The sequence below is a fragment of the Diorhabda carinulata genome, chromosome 12 (genome assembly GCF_026250575.1).
Source record: "Diorhabda carinulata isolate Delta chromosome 12, icDioCari1.1, whole genome shotgun sequence".
Taxonomy (NCBI): domain Eukaryota; kingdom Metazoa; phylum Arthropoda; class Insecta; order Coleoptera; family Chrysomelidae; genus Diorhabda; species Diorhabda carinulata.
The window spans coordinates 226778-248378 of record NC_079471.1 but is presented as its reverse complement, the minus strand read 5'-3'; the positions used below and the strand labels follow the sequence as shown (position 1 = coordinate 248378).

Below are 21601 nucleotides of genomic sequence, written 5' to 3'. Positions count from 1 at the left end.
TTACCTTTGAAAACCTTCCCGAAGCATCCTTCCCCGACTTCTTTCAGAAACGAAAGCGTTTCTTTTTTCAAAATCGGAACTCCGGTTGCAGAACAAGCGGAATATTGTGGATTCGGCGCGTACCTTTCAGGTACTAAAAAACTGTGTTTTAAACTAATCGGTGAAGTCTGAAAATCATTTCGTATAAATAATTTGATAAATTATTGAAAATCTACGAGGTCCGGCTATAAAAGCTGTGTCAGATTTGAGATTAATACGCCCTCTAGGCGCCAAGTCTCGTTATTTAATAACCAGACCTCGTAATACCAACTTGAAACAACCTTGAATGATTTTTGGTAACTTTCTGTAGCGGGTGGGTGGCACTGAATGACAGTTCCGTTTTGACATTTGACTGATCATGTTTTAATTATAAATAATAAGTTTACTCACGCCTTCAGTCCTTTTTCGCATTTTTCTCCTTACGAATAATACCAGGATCAACAATAATATCCCACATATTAAAACGGTCAGAGGAATTAAGTAGATTTGATAACTGGAATAACCAGAAGTGACAGCGGCGAATCTGTCATCCTAAAATAAGTTCGAGTATAAAATTTAACCAAACAAAAGGTATTCCGTTAATAATATTTCGAATTTTTTGTATTCTATTCGATTTACTTGGGCTTACTTGTAGGGTTAACGGTGATTTAGGGGTGGTTGTTAATGGAATGTGGTTTTCGTGTGAAGCAATCGGTTGAACCGGTATCCTACCAGAACTTTCATCAACTGAAACGAAAAAAAAAAACAAATAAAATGAACAAAGAAAACACCAGAAGTACCTGGTCTGACTCAGAGATAGCGGTAGATGCTTGTATTAGAAAGTAGCGAAGTTTAGACGAGACTGTGCGATTTACGAAGCCCAACAACTCATCGGTCGATCAAATGAGATGAAGATTCCGGAAATTTTGTGAGATTATCAATAAATTATCGAATAACATATTTATTTTTATTATTTTAGACTGTTTTTTTGAATATACGTCTATTAACTCCAGTAATTATTCATTAATAGACGTTTTCAATGTACAAATTTGGTTTTTGTATACATAGTATCAATTACATCATTAAGAGATACTCTAAAAATTATTTATTTGTCTTAATTCGACGTAATTCCAACCCATAAATTCACGGTATATATATATATACGTAATGAAAACAAACTGAGAACTTAACAAAACAATGGATCAAATTTAATTTCTGTCACTATAAAAAGAACAAATACGGCGGTAAACACCTGGCGGATTCAACGCTGTTGTACATCACCAATGACAATTAAAGTAAATAAACTTGTTTACGAAACGTTCTTTCTAGTTATTTTTGTATCCTTTTAACTTTCCCAGTTTTGGAAATTCGGTAAAAATCGTGCCGAATCTCCATTAATAATTTATGCTACTTAAGTACGTCAAAATCTGACGTTTACTTGTCAAAATCTGACGTTTACTTGTCAAAATCTGACGTTTAGTTGTCAAAATCTGACGTTTAGTTATCAAAATCTGACATTTAGTTATCAAAATCTGACGTTTAGTTGTCAAAAACTGACGTTTAGTTTTCAAAATCTGACGTTTAGTTATCAAAAACTGACGTTTAGTTGTCAAAAATCTGACGTTTAGTTATCAAAATCTAACGTTTAGTTATCAAAAACTGACGTTTAGTTATCAAAATCTGACGTTTAGTTATCAAAAATCTGACGTTTAGTTATCAAAAACTGACGTTTAGTTATCAAAAACTGACATTTAGTTGTCAAAAACTGACGTTTAGTTATCAAAAACTGACATTTAGTTGTCAAAAACTGACGTTTAGTTATCAAAAACTGACATTTAGTTGTCAAAAACTGACGTTTAGTTATCAAAAACTGACATTTAGTTGTCAAAAACTGACGTTTAGTTATCAAAAACTGACGTTTAGTTATCAAAAATCTGACGTTTAGTTATCAAAAACTGACGTTTAGTTATCAAAAACTGACATTTAGTTGTCAAAAACTGACGTTTAGTTATCAAAAACTGACGTTTAGTTATCAAAAACTGACATTTAGTTGTCAAAAACTGACGTTTAGTTATCAAAAACTGACATTTAGTTGTCAAAAACTGACGTTTAGTTATCAAAAACTGACATTTAGTTGTCAAAAACTGACGTTTAGTTATCAAAAACTGAAGTTTAGTTATCAAAAATCTGACGTTTAGTTATCAAAAACTGACATTTAGTTGTCAAAAACTGACGTTTAGTTATCAAAAACTGACATTTAGTTGTCAAAAACTGACGTTTAGTTATCAAAAACTGACATTTAGTTGTCAAAAACTGACGTTTAGTTATCAAAAACTGACGTTTAGTTATCAAAAACTGACGTTTAGTTATCAAAAACTGACATTTAGTTGTCAAAAACTGACGTTTAGTTATCAAAAACTGACATTTAGTTGTCAAAAACTGACGTTTAGTTATCAAAAACTGACGTTTAGTTATCAAAAATCTGACGTTTAGTTATCAAAAACTGACGTTTAGTTATCAAAAACTGACATTTAGTTGTTAAAAATCTGAAAATTGTCCAAAAAGATTGTGACAAACGATGAACTAGAAACTAAAGTTTGTATGGGTCTTTCAAGACGCACCAAATCCACCCAAAATGGTTACCATTAGACATGTCAACACCGGTCCATTTGCGTTTCACACATCCAATGAGGATTTTCTTTGCTCCAATATGCACAGATCTATTTTTTTTTACAAATTAGCTCAGTTATAACGTTACAAACATCTAAAATAGTTACGTAATTTTCTTCTTTTAATTTTACACAAAAAGATTAGGTTGTGGGAACGCACACACTCGCATATCTACCAATGAATGACATTTGACATTGACAGATTCGTGATTAGTTTGTGACTGCGCTGTCAGCGCCATAAAAAACTCGAAATTTGATTAGTAACTATCGTTTTAAAAGGTCGTTGTGGTACTTACCGTCCGAAGGGCTGTTTCCAGAAGCGACTACCTTTCTTGGACATGTCCCATCGGAGAAGGGCGGTTGGGAATCGTGGGTACATATACAAGTATGGGTTTGATTTGGTAATTGTTTACACGCGACGTCTCCCACGCACGATTTGGTAGTACAAGCTCCGGGATTAACGATTTCTATGCGTCCTGGACAGAAAACGTTTAATTGTTAAGAATAATTCATAATAACGGTAATTTGTGAAACATGCGGTTTATTATCGGGCGTTTTCGGACCGGGAATAACAAAATAGGTCTGTTTGTCTTGAAATAAGACTTCCAAGTATTTCTCATTAGCGATATACACGCCGTATTTATTAATTATAAGGCAATATGTTTATTCGTATCAGATCCAACCGCCAATTTATTATGTTAACCATAAACAACTGGCCTCTTACAACGAGGTTCCGAGCCATTCGTAAAACGCTTTTTTTACGTTTTTATTTTTTTTTTTTTTTGAATCCGCAATGTTAATAGACGTTATCGGGAAAGTAAAAACTCGAAATACCATTGAGAAATGCCTTTTTAAATACGAAATTGATTCCTTCGAGAATCCTCTAGATATTTTGTTAATTTAATAAAAAAAAACCAAAACTGCCGTTGGAAAAGTATGAATCGATGTAATAAATCAAAAAAAGGTGAATAAAACTCACAATTTTCATTATTTTCGAGCTACTAACTTTTTGAAATGTACCAAATAAAATAATTGTTACGTAAACTCGAAATAATTTAATAGTTTATAATAAATAAATTGTATTTTGACAATATCAATGGATTGGTTATGTTTATAATTAATATATGGAGAAAGTTTATCTTCGAGTTGAAAGACCTTATTAAAAATCTTTTTTCGTATTTCATATTTAAAGATGGAAACTAATTATAAATAATTAGAACGTACAGTGGAATTCGAAAAAAAGAAAAAATAGAGTTACGTCGATAAAAAATTGGTTTTAAATATTGATTTAACTAATTTATACAGGGTGAATGTTGTTTCTCAATAATTCGTTTTCTCAAAAAAAGTACTGAAGGGGTACTACAACTATATTAGTCCAGTCAAATTAGATTAAAAAATAACATTAATTCCGGTAGAGTTGAAAATGAGTAAAATTGTTTAGAATACGATTGAAAATAAAATTTGAATGTTACCAATTATTACTGTGTATGGAAAAATTTTTATTCAAGGTCAAAGATAAAAGAAACGAGTTTTTCACGATTTCCAGGCAAACGGTGAGTTTTATTATAAAAATACCTTAGACGAAAATTGTAGATCGTAAAATTATCTACAAAAAACGTATCAATAGTTTTTTTCCTACGAGTTACCGTTTCTGAGATATAACGATCAAGGTCAAAGGTAAAAAAAAATGAGTTTTTCGCGATTATCAACAAAACGATGATGTTTTATCAAAAAAATACCTCAGACGAAAATTGTAGATCATAAAATTATCTACAAAAAACGTATTAATACTTTTTTTCCTACGAGTTACCGTTTCTGAGATATAACGATCAAGGTCAAAGGTAAAAAAAAATGAGTTTTTCGCGATTATCAACAAAACGATGAGTTTTATCAAAAAAATACCTTAGACGAAAATTGTAGATCGTAAAATTATCTACAAAAAACGTATCAATACTTTTTTTCCTACGCGTTACCGTTTCTGAGATATAACGATTAAGGTCAAAGGTAAAAAAAAATGAGTTTTTCGCGATTATCAACAAAACGATGAGTTTTATCAAAAAAATACCTCAGACGAAAATTGTAGATCATAAAATTATCTACAAAAAACGTATTAATACTTTTTTTCCTACGAGTTACCGTTTCTGAGATATAACGATCAAGGTCAAAGGTAAAAAAAAATGAGTTTTTCGCGATTATCAACAAAACGATGAGTTTTATTATAAAAATACCTCAGACGAAAATTGTAGATCATAAAATTATCTACAAAAAACGTATCAATACTTTTTTTCCTACGAGTTACCGTTTCTGAGATATAACGATCAAGGTCAAAGGTAAAAAAAAATGAGTTTTTCGCGATTATCAACAAAACGATGAGTTTTATCAAAAAAATACCTCAGACGAAAATTGTAGATCATAAAATTATCTACAAAAAACGTATTAATACTTTTTTTCCTACGAGTTACCGTTTCTGAGATATAACGATCAAGGTCAAAGGTAAAAAAAAATGAGTTTTTCGCGATTATCAACAAAACGATGAGTTTTATTATAAAAATACCTTAGACGAAAATTGTAGATCGTAAAATTTTCTACAAAAAACGTATCAATACTTTTTTTCCTACGAGTTACCGTTTCTGAGATATAGCGAATCAAAAAGTTATAATGTTTCAAATTTACTGTCTTATTTAATGGCTGTAATGATTACACGAGAAATACCAAACTATAGAACATCGTTGAACATGTTCATCATTTGAGGATTTATTTGATGAACTTATGACAGTTCCAATCAGTCAACAGAAATTTCTTACAAACACTCACTACAAATCTCGGTTCATTTCAATGTTGTAAGAAAAGTTTTGAATAATTATATCTCAGAAACGGTAACTGGTAGGAAAAAAAGTATTAATACGGTTTTTGTAGATAATTTTATGATCTACAATTTTCGTCTGAGGTATTTTTATGATAAAACTCACCATTTCGCTGAAAATTGCGAAAAACTCATTTTTTTGACATTTGACATTGATCGTTATATCTCAGAAACGGTAACTCGTAGGAAAAAAAGTATTAATACGTTTTTTGTAGATAATTCCATGATCTACAATTTTTGTCCGAGGTATTTTTTTGATAAAACTCACCGTTTTGCTGAAAATTGCGAAAAACTAATTTTTTTGACTTTTGACATTGATCGTTATATCTCAGAAACGGTCACTCGTACGAAAAAAAGTATCGATACGTTTTTTGTAGATAATTTTACGATCTACAATTTTCATCTGAGGTATTTTTTTGATAAAACTCACCGTTTGTCTGGAAATTGCGAAAAACTAATTTTTTTTTTTACCTTTGACCTTAATCGTTATATCTCAGAAACGGTAACTCGTAGGAAAAAAAGTATTGATACGTTTTTTGTAGATAATTTTACGATCTACAATTTTCGTCTGAGGTACTTTTTTGATAAAACTCACCGTTTCGCTGAAAATCGCGACCTTTGATTTTTTGATTTTCAGCTTGATAGGAATATATATCTAAATCGACCGGATTATACATCATATAAATTTGTTGTAGCTATATATGTATATCTGATCAAATTCATCGACCCATTACAATCTTTTAGAATATTTAGATGCCCAGTTACGAGGATAGTCACAGAAGTACCTGGCCCCACAAAGAAAACACGAAAATTTTGAAAATTAATAAGAATCGTCAAGCTTCTCAACATCACCTCTTCATTATTGGAAAATCTTTGACCACCGAGACATTTTTTTCAAATCTAGTAACAGAAATGAGTCCTAGGGGGTTAAATTTGTCACTAGGTAGTAATTCAAACTTTATATTTTCAGTCAGACGTTCAAAAAAGTAAGTTGAAATAAATAAAGAATGTATTGAAAAATAATCATAGTTTTTTTTTTATTTACGACTTTAATATGTTAAGAAAAAACTTCTTGGGTAGATTTGAAGGATTTTAGTCTAAAAACACACCCCTACATATCGAAAATGGTAAGTAATACTGCAAAAGTCTTGACTTTGAGTAAGTTTTGGTTTTTTTTGCAAAATTTTGCAAATCCAGTAATCGGAAATTCGGTTTTCCGCGATTTCCGTCTACGGTTTCGAGTCGATTTGTTATTTACTACCAAAAATTTCTTTTTTTCATAACAAAAAACGAAATCCACGTGTGGGCTTTATTTATTTGAAGGCTAACTCGTAAATTTAAACTGTCGAATAAATAGTCTGGGTAAATAGGAAATGCTCCCTATTTACTTTATCCGTTGTTAGAATTTATTTTTTATTCTAATTCTAAGTTGGCATTCCGTCATATACAACAATGGTTTTGTAAAAACGATCTGTTTATATACCGTTAACTAAAATAGCTACGCCAGTTGTATTTAATCACTTGTCGAATATTCAAACATTTACAAATCTTTACTCATTAACACAAATTAACAAACAACTGTGAATTTGTTTCCGTACGTCGTGTTTTTATTTCGTTTCTAATACCGATGATAAATAACAACTTTGGCAACACCGACATTCACGTTATTAAAAATAACTTCAAATGCAAACAATCTAACTGTCAACTGTCACTTTAACTTTCTCCCTTTTCAGTCAATTGTTTTGATCGTCTTTTGTTTACAACAAATACTAAACAACATGGCGTCTTCAAACTTTGTCGAGCAACTACCGCCGTCACTAGGTAAATACGACAAAAATGACTGTACGCTGTTTGACGTAAATCAGCTGTTTACTTCCATGATTGAAATTTATTAGAAAAAAGTTTGTTATTGGGCTTAAAAATGTCAATATTGTGATGGAATTGGGTGAATAAGATGTTTTAAGAAAAGCTTATTCGTGTGTACACCGTTGCCAAACGTAAATCGGATAAAAATTCATCGAAAATAGGATTAAATACGTAAAAAAATGTATTATTGTAGATATTTCGTTGTAAAAAATCGTTTTTTTTTTTAATTTTTTTATTTTCGGTACGTGTGAAGGACATTTAATTGCGCCTGGATATATTTGAAGTAGATAAGATACGCGTACAGCCAGAATTACCTTATGGTTTATTAAGTTTACATAGCAAAATATAAAAATATTGATTAACTCCAATGATAAATAATTTTTCGCAATATAATTTCGCATTATAATCAAAGCGATGTACAAGGTTACGGGTTTACTATATTCCTATAATTCTGATAGAATATTTCAAATAACGAGAGATAACAGAGTGGAGGTTTTGAGTGGTTGCCATAAAACAAACACCATTTGGGCGATTAAAACGTTTCGTTTTCGAAAAATCTGACGGTTTATTAACTAAAACATATTGTTGATGCTTATAAAGATAATTTTTTGTAACTAAGGGAAGTTGGAATTAATTTTATACGATAGTCCAGGTGAAAATTTGGAATTGAACTCGTCTTAACCTTTTCTACCCCATTTCGATATGTGAAAATAACTCTTAGGGGTAAAAATTGCGTAAACTACAAGTATAAGTATTTAATGAGTAGAAAAATAGTTTTAAGGGTTGAACAAATAATGTTTACTACTTAAATACGGTTTTTAGAACTTTTCAACCCTTTTTGATGTATTGCGTACCTCATAAAGGGATGATAATCTGTATTAAATCGAATATTTCGTATTAATAACTTTCAGCCCCTAAAAATCATCCCTTGTTTCGAAAAAAATGTATTTTTGAAAGGGCAACGTTTAAAGGGTTCGGAAATGGTACCTGTCATATAGTAGGGCAAGTTTCGTAAGGTCGTATCTCAGTTATTTTATAAGTTAGAAAAAATTTAAAAAAAGGGAAATGTTTGTTTGAAAAAATACTAACTTTTTGTTCTTCACTAATTTTTACGTATATCCTATAGTTTATCGGAAATTTTGGAAAAAAGAAATTTTTAAAAATTTATGTAATTTACAAATCGATTTTACTTCGGCCATAACTCTCTCAATTTTCATGCTAGAGGGGTGTACTAACCCTTATTTCGAAGCTTTTTAAAAGTACTATAAAAAAGATTCTATGAAATTTTCACGAAAAATTGATAGTTTTTCCGTTATCGACTTTTAATTTTAAAAAAATTTCGTTCGAATAATGTAATTTATAAATCGATTTTATTTCGGCCATAACTCTCTCAATTTTCATGCTAGAGGGGTGTACTAACCCTTATTTCGAAGCTTTTTAAAAGCACTTTAAAAAAAAGATTCTACGCAATTTTCACGAAAAATTGATAGTTTTTCCGTTATCGACTTTTAATTTTGAAAAAATTTCAATCGAATAATGTGATTTACAAATCGATTTTACTTCGGCCATAACTCTCTCAATTTTCATGCTAGAGGGGTGTACTAACCCTTATTTCGAAGCTTTTTAAAAGCACTTTAAAAAAGATTCTACGCAATTTTCACGAAAAATTGATAGTTTTTCCGTTATCGACTTTTAATTTTGAAAAAATTTCGTTCGAATAATGTAATTTATAAATCGATTTTATTTCGGCCATAACTCTCTCAATTTTCATGCTAGAGGGGTGTACTAACCCTTATTTCGAAGCTTTTTAAAAGTACTTTAAAAAAGATTCTACGCAATTTTCACGAAAAATTGATAGTTTTTCCGTTATCGACTTTTAATTTTAAAAAAATTTCGTTCGAATAATGTAATTTACAAATCGATTTTATTTCGGCCATAACTCTCTCAATTTTCATGCTAGAGGGGTGTACTAACCCTTATTTCGAAGCTTTTTAAAATTACTATAAAAAAGATTCTATGCAATTTTCACGAAAAATTGGTAGTTTTTCCGTTATCGACCTTTAATTTTAAAAAAATTTCGTTCGAATAATGTAATTTATAAATCGATTTTATTTCGGCCATAACTCTCTCAATTTTCATGCTAGAGGGGTGTACTAACCCTTATTTCGAAGCTTTTTAAAATTACTATAAAAAAGATTCTATGCAATTTTCACGAAAAATTGATAGTTTTTCCGTTATCGACCTTTAATTTTAAAAAAATTTCGTTCGAATAATGTAATTTATAAATCGATTTTATTTCGGCCATAACTCTCTCAATTTTCATGCTAGAGGGGTGTACTAACCCTTATTTCGAAGCTTTTTAAAAGCACTTTAAAAAAGATTCTACGCAATTTTCACGAAAAATTGATAGTTTTTCCGTTATCGACTTTTAATTTTGAAAAAATTTCAATCGAATAATGTAATTTACAAATCGATTTTATTTCGGCCATAACTCTCTCAATTTTCATGCTAGAGGGGTGTACTAACCCTTATTTCGAAGCTTTTTAAAATTACTATAAAAAAGATTCTATGCAATTTTCACGAAAAATTGATAGTTTTTCCGTTATCGACTTTTAATTTTGAAAAAATTTCAATCGAATAATGTAATTTACAAATCGATTTTATTTCGGCCATAACTCTCTCAATTTTCATGCTAGAGGGGTGTACTAACCCTTATTTCGAAGCTTTTTAAAATTACTATAAAAAAGATTCTATGCAATTTTCACGAAAAATTGATAGTTTTTCCGTTATCGACTTTTAATTTTGAAAAAATTTCAATCGAATAATGTGATTTACAAATCGATTTTACTTCGGCCATAACTCTCTCAATTTTCATGCTAGAGGGGTGTACTAACCCTTATTTCGAAGCTTTTTAAAATTACTATAAAAAAGATTCTATGCAATTTTCACGAAAAATTGATAGTTTTTCCGTTATCGACTTTTAATTTTGAAAAAATTTCAATCGAATAATGTGATTTACAAATCGATTTTATTTCGGCCATAACTCTCTCAATTTTCATGCTAGAGGGGTGTACTAACCCTTATTTCGAAGCTTTTTAAAATTACTATAAAAAAGATTCTATGCAATTTTCACGAAAAATTGATAGTTTTTCCGTTATCGACTTTTAATTTTGAAAAAATTTCAATCGAATAATGTAATTTACAAATCGATTTTATTTCGGCCATAACTCTCTCAATTTTCATGCTAGAGGGGTGTACTAACCCTTATTTCGAAGCTTTTTAAAATTACTATAAAAAAGATTCTATGCAATTTTCACGAAAAATTGATAGTTTTTCCGTTATCGACTTTTAATTTTGAAAAAATTTCAATCGAATAATGTAATTTACAAATCGATTTTATTTCGGCCATAACTCTCTCAATTTTCATGCTAGAGGGGTGTACTAACCCTTATTTCGAAGCTTTTTAAAATTACTATAAAAAAGATTCTATGCAATTTTCACGAAAAATTGATAGTTTTTCCGTTATCGACTTTTAATTTTGAAAAAATTTCAATCGAATAATGTGATTTACAAATCGATTTTACTTCGGCCATAACTCTCTCAATTTTCATGCTAGAGGGGTGTACTAACCCTTATTTCGAAGCTTTTTAAAAGTACTTTAAAAAAGATTCTACGCAATTTTCACGAAAAATTGATAGTTTTTCCGTTATCGACTTTTAATTTTGAAAAAATTTCAATCGAATAATGTAATTTACAAATCGATTTTATTTCGGCCATAACTCTCTCAATTTTCATGCTAGAGGGGTGTACTAACCCTTATTTCGAAGCTTTTTAAAATTACTATAAAAAAGATTCTATGCAATTTTCACGAAAAATTGATAGTTTTTCCGTTATCGACTTTTAATTTTAAAAAAATTTCGTTCGAATAATGTAATTTACAAATCGATTTTACTTCGGCCATAACTCTCTCAATTTTCATGCTAGAGGGGTGTACTAACCCTTATTTCGAAGCTTTTTAAAAGTACTTTAAAAAAGATTCTACGCAATTTTCACGAAAAATTGATAGTTTTTCCGTTATCGACTTTTAATTTTGAAAAAATTTCAATCGAATAATGTAATTTACAAATCGATTTTATTTCGGCCATAACTCTCTCAATTTTCATGCTAGAGGGGTGTACTAACCCTTATTTCGAAGCTTTTTAAAATTACTATAAAAAAGATTCTATGCAATTTTCACGAAAAATTGATAGTTTTTCCGTTATCGACTTTTAATTTTGAAAAAATTTCAATCGAATAATGTGATTTACAAATCGATTTTACTTCGGCCATAACTCTCTCAATTTTCATGCTAGAGGGGTGTACTAACCCTTATTTCGAAGCTTTTTAAAAGTACTTTAAAAAAGATTCTACGCAATTTTCACGAAAAATTGATAGTTTTTCCGTTATCGACTTTTAATTTTGAAAAAATTTCAATCGAATAATGTGATTTACAAATCGATTTTACTTCGGCCATAACTCTCTCAATTTTCATGCTAGAGGGGTGTACTAACCCTTATTTTGAAGCTTTTTAAAAGCACTTTAAAAAAGATCCTATGGAATTTTCACGAAAAATTGGTAGTTTTTCCGTTAACAACTTTTAAAAAAATTTCGTTCGAATAATACATCCAATCTTCAATAAATCATAACTCGGTTTGTATTAGGTCTCAAAACAATTTAAAAGCATCAATCTGTTCGTTTTTTTATAACCTTTATTATTGCTCTTCACACTTTTCCTGATAAAATCAATAGTTTTCGAGTTATTCGTGGAAAATCAATTAAAAACGAAAAATTACGATTCTGTATAGTTTCCCATTAAAAATTTGGTTCTCCAGTACCTTAACAGCCGACAGATCCTGATATTTTTATTCAACAAAATCCACCTTGGCTATTTCAACACTAATTTTCTTTTTTTTTTTAGAAAGTTAAAAAAAAGTTAAGTATAGGATCAATATTATTATAAGATGACGTTCAAAAGATGAGGTACACATTGCACTCGTTAGTACCTGCCAACTCCTTATGACACCTAGCACATGTCGTAGATAAAACAGGACCGTAATTTTATATACCATTCGCGTACAATTAATTTTTTTTTAATCTTCAAATTTGTGTACTAAGAAAGTAAATTTTACTCTGGACGATAATCTGAATCTTTTATTGGATTATTTAGTTCGGAATAATGCAAAACGTGTCTGTTTATGTCTTGGGTCTAATTGTAATATTGTCTGTACTAAAAACAGAGTGTAAAACACTTTGGAATCCATCTGAACCGACGACTAACCTCGAAGATTTACATACTAAACAATAGAAAGCGATTACTGATTAATACGTCGAAAATTCGTACTAACAATCAACAATTAACTGTTAACTGTTGTTATCTATCGTTTTTCCAGACGACAATGGCGATGTTGCACACATCAGTTCAAATACGAACGTTTTTCGACAGTCTAAACGTCAAATTAATGTATCGGTATCTGAGGATTTCTTCTTTACCGACACGTCAAAAATGAATACTAGATTAACGTTGTTTTGGAAGTAGCTCAATCGGTATGGAAAATTGGTTGAAACGCTTTCAGAAATGAATTAAATTAAAGCCGTATACAATTATTTATATTTATAAAGCAAAGGTTATTTGATTCTTCCGAAAACTGCAGTAATTTGAAACGTCATTCGAGATAAGAAACCTTAGAATTTTCCATGATTCATTTATTAAAAGTTTCGAATTTTCCTATATCTAATTCAACTTGTGGAATCCTTTGAAACGTCGATTATTAGGGTAAAGTGGAGAAAAAATGCAAAAAACAAAAATTTCATCGTATTCTATTCGTTGTTGTAACGTTACAAATTAAAAAAAAGAAATTATAATTATTAAAGTATTATACACACAGAAAAATGTTGGAGAATTAGACCGAAATTGAAATAACCATAAAATTTGTTTTATTTATTTATTATTTCATCAAGAAACTGTGAATAATAAGTAAATTTCAAGATTTTGTTACGAAATGATAAAATAAGTCGTGTCACTGACACACAGATGGCGCTGCTATCGTCGAATCCATATGACGTATATGAAGTACCAACTTTTAAAAAACTATATGTCAAATTTCATGACATTTCGATCTGTCAGACAAAAGTGACAGCCATTTAAATGAAGCTAATTTTGTTATTTTCAAAACAATTATCGTTTCTACCCCTGGAAACCGACACTGATCGAGTTATTGGGGTTGTTGTCACGTTATGATCGTTTCTACCCCTAAAACCCCTAAATATCGAAACTGATCGAATTATTGGGGTTGTTGTCATATTTTATGATCGTTTCTACCCTTGGAGATTGAAATTGATCAAGTTATTGGGGTTGTTGTCATATTTTATGAACGTTTGTACCCCAAATATCGAAACTGATCGAATTATTGGGGTTGTTGTCATATTTTGTGATCGTTTCTACCCCTGGACACCGACACTGATCGAGTTATTGGGATTGTTGTCACGTTATGATCGTTTCTACCCCTAAATATCGAAACTGATCGAATTATTGGGGTTGTTATCATATTTTATGATCGTTTCTACCCCTGAAGATCGGAATTGATCGAGTTATTGGGGTTGTTGTCATATTTTATGATCGTTTCTACCCCAAATATCGAAACTGATCGAATTATTGGGGTTGTTGTCATATTTTGTGATCGTTTCTACCCCTGGACACCGACACTGATCGAGTTATTGGGATTGTTGTCACGTTATGATCGTTTCTACCCCTAAATATCGAAACTGATCGAATTATTGGGGTTGTTATCATATTTTATGATCGTTTCTACCCCTGAAGATCGGAATTGATCGAGTTATTGGGGTTGTTATCATATTTTATGATCGTTTCTACCCCAAATATCGAAACTGATCGAATTATTGGGGTTGTTGTCATATTTTGTGATCGTTTCTACCCCTGGACACCGACACTGATCGAGTTATTGGGGTTGTTGTCATATTTTGTGATCGTTTCTACCCCTGGACACCGACACTGATCGAGTTATTGGGATTGTTGTCACGTTATGATCGTTTCTACCCCTAAATATCGAAACTGATCGAATTATTGGGGTTGTTATCATATTTTATGATCGTTTCTACCCCTGAAGATCGGAATTGATCGAGTTATTGGGGTTGTTGTCATATTTTATGATCGTTTCTACCCCAAATATCGAAACTGATCGAATTATTGGGGTTGTTGTCATATTTTGTGATCGTTTCTACCCCTGGACACCGACACTGATCGAGTTATTGGGATTGTTGTCACGTTATGATCGTTTCTACCCCTAAATATCGAAACTGATCGAATTATTGGGGTTGTTATCATATTTTATGATCGTTTCTACCCCTGAAGATCGGAATTGATCGAGTTATTGGGGTTGTTATCATATTTTATGATCGTTTCTACCCCAAATATCGAAACTGATCGAATTATTGGGGTTGTTGTCATATTTTGTGATCGTTTCTACCCCTGGACACCGACACTGATCGAGTTATTGGGGTTGTTGTCATATTTTGTGATCGTTTCTACCCCTGGACACCGACACTGATCGAGTTATTGGGATTGTTGTCACGTTATGATCGTTTCTACCCCTAAATATCGAAACTGATCGAATTATTGGGGTTGTTATCATATTTTATGATCGTTTCTACCCCTGAAGATCGGAATTGATCGAGTTATTGGGGTTGTTGTCATATTTTATGATCGTTTCTACCCCAAATATCGAAACTGATCGAATTATTGGGGTTGTTGTCATATTTTGTGATCGTTTCTACCCCTGGACACCGACACTGATCGAGTTATTGGGATTGTTGTCACGTTATGATCGTTTCTACCCCTAAATATCGAAACTGATCGAATTATTGGGGTTGTTATCATATTTTATGATCGTTTCTACCCCTGAAGATCGGAATTGATCGAGTTATTGGGGTTGTTATCATATTTTATGATCGTTTCTACCCCAAATATCGAAACTGATCGAATTATTGGGGTTGTTGTCATATTTTGTGATCGTTTCTACCCCTGGACACCGACACTGATCGAGTTATTGGGGTTGTTGTCATATTTTGTGATCGTTTCTACCCCTGGACACCGACACTGATCGAGTTATTGGGATTGTTGTCACGTTATGATCGTTTCTACCCCTAAATATCGAAACTGATCGAATTATTGGGGTTGTTATCATATTTTATGATCGTTTCTACCCCTGAAGATCGGAATTGATCGAGTTATTGGGGTTGTTGTCATATTTTATGATCGTTTCTACCCCAAATATCGAAACTGATCGAATTATTGGGGTTGTTGTCATATTTTGTGATCGTTTCTACCCCTGGACACCGACACTGATCGAGTTATTGGGATTGTTGTCACGTTATGATCGTTTCTACCCCTAAATATCGAAACTGATCGAATTATTGGGGTTGTTATCATATTTTATGATCGTTTCTACCCCTGAAGATCGGAATTGATCGAGTTATTGGGGTTGTTATCATATTTTATGATCGTTTCTACCCCAAATATCGAAACTGATCGAATTATTGGGGTTGTTGTCATATTTTGTGATCGTTTCTACCCCTGGACACCGACACTGATCGAGTTATTGGGATTGTTGTCACGTTATGATCGTTTCTACCCCTAAATATCGAAACTGATCGAATTATTGGGGTTGTTATCATATTTTATGATCGTTTCTACCCCTGAAGATCGGAATTGATCGAGTTATTGGGGTTGTTATCATATTTTATGATCGTTTCTACCCCTAAATATCGAAACTGATCGAATTATTGGGGTTGTTGTCATATTTTGTGATCGTTTCTACCCCTGGAAACCGACCCTTCGATTATTTGTGCTAAAATTTTCACGCAAAAATTGAAACTATGTTCAAAATGTCGTTTTTAGTTTAATATCCACAATCAGTGATTCCCCAAAACTCGAGTTTATATTTATTTAATATGTTAATCCGATATTTTTAGGTTAGGGTAGTCGAAATATATTTAAAACTTTATCTTAACCCCGGTACACCATCCGATAACTTCGGGGCGTTTATCATAATAAAAACAAATTTTGTCAAATAATATTTATATAACGAAATTACTAATTTTCTTGTTATTTTTATAATTACTCGATTTTATTCAAATCGTTTGTTGTTATTAGTTATGATAATGTGTACAAGTTAATTACCGAGATATATTTTATCTAAAAGTCGTTAAATAATAAATATTCAAATGTCGTAAATACTTTCTATTGTTGATTAACAAAGTCCGATGTATTCATGGAAAATTTCCATAAATATAAATTAGTTTAGAAACTAATTTTAAATACTTCTCGTTTTTTATACGTTCGATTTTCGATTAATTACGTTTTTCATTCTTATTTCTATTTATTTACGGATCGGTATACGATATTGGCGATCTCACATCCCAAATACCTCAAGGTCAAGGTCACGAGTCAAAATAACGAAACGCGCCATTCAGATATAGGTTGAATCAGGTGATTGTTGATCTTAATCAGATTCGATTCGTCGCGTTCAGTTATCGATGAAAATACAATTTTTCATTCGCCTCGTACTATTAATACCTTTTTTTTGTTATATCGCTTTTTTTATCGACTCGAGAATCGATTATTTAGTTACAACTTGTTCGGGTCTCGACAAGAAAAAAATGATTAATGAAGTCTGAAGATACGGGATGACAGTTGACAGTTTTCGATGTTATGGAAATAGATACCCCACCAAATAGCGACTGAAACCGCGGTATAAGTCAGTGACGTTACAATTATTTTTACAAAAAGGATATTATTTTTCATATAAATACATTTTACAGTTTTTATACCGAATTTAATCACCCGAATGCGATTTGTGGCTGAATATTTAAAATTAATGGTAGATTCGAAAGAAAAAATCATCGATAGAACAAAAAATAGCTTTCAAAATAGACTTTTTTTTTAAAATAATACTGAAAATTGGTGTTTAAAGGGTAAAAAAAATCAATTAAAGTCGTTTAAGGACACGTCAAACCGTCCTAGTCGTGAAATAAAATATTACTTTACTCACTAGTTACATAAATAACTATTATTCCACGTATTTGTGACAGGTGTATCGGTTTCGCGTTAACCAATTATTTTTTTAAAAAAATCGAGTAGAATAAACAAAAAAAAAAAAGGTAATTTAGTCTAAATTATTATTCGTTAATCATTAAAAACGAATTAGCGATACTGAAAACGAAATTTTAATTCCGTTTCCGACAAAATTACTAGTTGAAACAGTATCTGCGATGCTGTATTTATAATTACGGATTTTTCTGATGCACGCACGCACGAGTTAATTTGTATTTTATGCATCGAAAGCAGAGACGACTGATAGTTGTCAATAATTGACATTTGACACATCAACGGCTTGTCAAAAATCAAATTTACAATCGATGGTTTTTAATATTCGACTCAAGGTCGTTACTATTTGGGTTTTGAGTGTAAATCAGTATCAAAAATTTGTATTTCGGTTTTAATTACATTCTATTTCGGAATATACCCTTTACCGAGGGCTGATTTTTCTTTTTAAGGGACGAAAAGTTTAACTATATACAATATATTGAATCCTTTTGGTTTTTTCCTTATATCTCGCTTAATTTATAACCAATTCAAACTTTAAAATAAACATTTTGTAGGTTTTTTTTAAAGCTATAAACTCATCTAAATTAAATTCTTTTTCAGATCTAATTTTTATCATTTTTATAAAGGTTTATGCTAAAAAAGGTTCAAAAAAGGTAAATGACAAATTTTAAACTTCTATATCTCACTCAATTTTTACGATACGAAAAAAAAATAAAACAGCATTATTTTCAGAAAAGAAAAACCTTCTTTTTTGTACTTTACAAAATTTTACGTATCATTAATGGTTTTCGAGTTATTTTGAAAAAAATGCGAAAATGATTTTCTCACTTCAAGCTCAATTTTTTTCAAAAAAACAAGTTTCGACGCTAGGAACTTGTGTAATAAATGAAAATAAAGGTTTTTCAAAATACTTTAAAAAAGGTTCGATGAGTTTTCCACGAAAAATCGATTGGTTTTTGGTTATTGCATTTTGCGGTTTGAAAATACCAATCAACTTTTAACCAGCAATAATTCCGTTTGTATTGGGTCTACAAATATCAAAAATACGCGATTTTTTCGAATTTTTTATAAGCTATAATCTTCCTGTATAATTTATTCGCGAAAAACCATCGGAAAACGCGTTTTTTTCCGTCTAAAAATCGACAAATTCCAACGCAAATAACTCGAAAAGTATTCGATGGAAAATTTCGAAATTTATTTTATTTTATTTACAATAATTTCGAAAACGGATGGTTACCTTGAAATAAAATATCGGGGACGTTAATGCGAGCAACATGACTTTCTATCAGAAGTCGTGGGTTTGAGAAATAATTCGAAATAATTACCGAATAATATATTACAGGTGTTTTTAATTAACCAACGCTGGAAAGATAAATCGGTGGAATTATAATTTATCCATAGTCCATTAATCATAAGACCGACACGGAATTAATAAAAGTCTTTGTTATAAGAAGCACTGGTTAAGTGTACGGTTTCATTAAAAAGTCACGACTCACGATTCAATTTATCTATTGTAGAAAATGGCGTCTTAAATAAATTATCATAATTTTTTTAGGCATTTAAACAAAAAAAAAACAATTATATTTGGTAAAAACAGTTAATGATACGTTAAATTCGGTCTGGACGTTTTAATTTAACCCCATCGCCGGTTTTATACACAAAACAATGATTATTGCACTCAATAGTATCAAATAAATATTTATTAGAACAAATAGTACTAAATTAGACCCATCCGTCCATTTAATTAAACCTTCTAGTTCAATTTAACGAATGATTGTGCATTTTTTTCGCACCGTACAGTATCGAGCCCATTACACGTATGGTTAAGACAAGTAACAAAAGCGTAAATTTACAATCGGACCACAAATATCATCTTGGAGACCACAGAATTCAAAATAACATTAACTAATGGGTATTATAACGTAAAAAAACAATGGAAATAACATACAGGTCGGATAATAGATGATAAATCTTTAATTAGAACACGTTGTACATGTCGAACACGATCAAGTATGTGGATGATATCGAAGAAGGAACAGACCTTTTATTAAAGAAAAAAGAAGAAGAAATATCTGACAGGTGACGGTTTTTTTTACTTGTGCACTTGTGTGTGTGTAATTTTTTCCGGAATTGCAACTTGCATGCAATTAAAAAAGGCGCCGGATCGATAATGCATGAAATAATCAAGTGAACTACATCTGCGCATGCTTTTGAGCACCAATCACCACTATATACCGGTTTTAATTGAAAATTTGTACTTGTATGCGAAAAATCGTCGGAGAATCCAAAGATTAAGTTCTAGAACAAAAAGTAATGAATAGTTGTATGAAGATAACCTTATTTTTTCTTTAAATGTCTTCGAATGTCGATAATGATGTTAAATATTCGAAAGAAGGAAGCAGGACGACTGGCACCAGTGAAATATCACCAATAGATTAGATAAATAAACGGCATTTCTAGTTCAAACTAAGAGATTTCTATTGTTTTTCGAAATATCTTATTTTTAGGTTTGCGAATGAGTTTTCGACATTTGCTCACGCTCACGCAATTTCAATTTTCGTAATCGACCAACCGTACTTTATTTTTATCACTTCGAGAAAATTTTGATGAAGAATTTTCTACGAAATCAGCTTGAAAATAGAAAAAAACTTTCTAAAATTGGTTTTAACTTGTGCAAAAATGTATAAACCTTAATTATTAATATTAAAAAAAGGATTAAAACACTTTATTTCGAATTTATTCGTTTCTGTTTGAAATTTTAGTAATCGTCCAACCGTACTTTATTTTTTATAACCTCTAGAAACTTTTGATGAACAATTTCCTACGATATCAGCTCGAAAATTGTAAAAAACTTTCTAGAATTGGTTTTAACTTATGCAAAAATGTATAAACCTTAATAATTAATATTAAAAAAAGGATTAAAACACTTTATTTCGAATTTATTCGTTTCTGTTTCAAATTTTCGTAATCGTCCAACCGTACTTTATTTTTTATAACCTCTAGAAACTTTTGATGAACAATTTCCTACGATATCAGCTCGAAAATTGTAAAAAACTTCCTAGAATTGGTTTTAACTTGTGCAAAAATGTATAAACCTTAATAATTAATATTAAAAAAAAGATTAAAACAATTTATTTCGAATTTATTCGTTTCTGTTTCAAATTTTCGTAATCGTCCAACCGTACTTTATTTTTTATAATCTCAAGAAGCTTTTGATGAACAATTTCCTACGATATCAGCTCGAAAATTGTAAAAAACTTTCTAGAATTGGTTTTAACTTGTGCAAAAATGTATAAACCTTAATAATTAATATTAAAAAAAAAGATTAAAACAATTTATTTCGAATTTATTCGTTTCTGTTTCAAATTTCGTAATCGTCCAACCGTACTTTATTTTTTATAACCTCTAGAAACTTTTGATGAACAATTTCCTACGATATCAGCTCGAAAATTGTAAAAAACTTTCTAAAATTGGTTTTAACTTGTGCAAAAATGTATAAACCTTAATAATTAATATTAAAAAAAGGATTAAAACACTTTATTTCAAATTTATTCGTTTCTGTTTGAAATTTTCGTAATCGTCCAACCGTACTTTATTTTTTATAATCTCAAGAAGCTTTTGATGAACAATTTTCTACGATATCAGCTCGAAAATTGTAAAAAACTTTCTAGAATTGGTTTTAACTTGTGCAAAAATGTATAAACCTTAATAATTAATATTAAAAAAAAGATTAAAACAATTTATTTCGAATTTATTCGTTTCTGTTTCAAATTTCGTAATCGTCCAACCGTACTTTATTTTTTATAACCTCTAGAAACTTTTGATGAACAATTTCCTACGATATCAGCTCGAAAATTGTAAAAAACTTTCTAGAATTGGTTTTAACTTGTGCAAAAATGTATAAACCTTAATAATTAATATTAAAAAAAAGATTAAAACAATTTATTTCGAATTTATTCGTTTCTGTTTCAAATTTTCGTAATCGTCCAACCGTACTTTATTTTTTATAATCTCAAGAAGCTT

The 21601-nt window shown here is 30.5% G+C and overlaps 1 protein-coding gene across 1 annotated transcript in view; it reads right to left on the bottom strand.

Annotated features, from left to right (window-relative positions):
* Window positions 1-21601, bottom strand: part of LOC130900014 (BDNF/NT-3 growth factors receptor-like) — a 40669-nt gene that overhangs the window by 9255 nt on the left and 9813 nt on the right. The window contains exons 2-5 of the mRNA XM_057810316.1: window positions 2984-3163; window positions 668-765; window positions 430-570; window positions 5-167 (exon numbers count right to left, since the gene is read on the bottom strand). Of these exons, the coding sequence (XP_057666299.1) occupies window positions 5-167; window positions 430-570; window positions 668-765; window positions 2984-3163 (582 nt within the window). The remainder of the gene's footprint in view (window positions 1-4; window positions 168-429; window positions 571-667; window positions 766-2983; window positions 3164-21601) is intronic.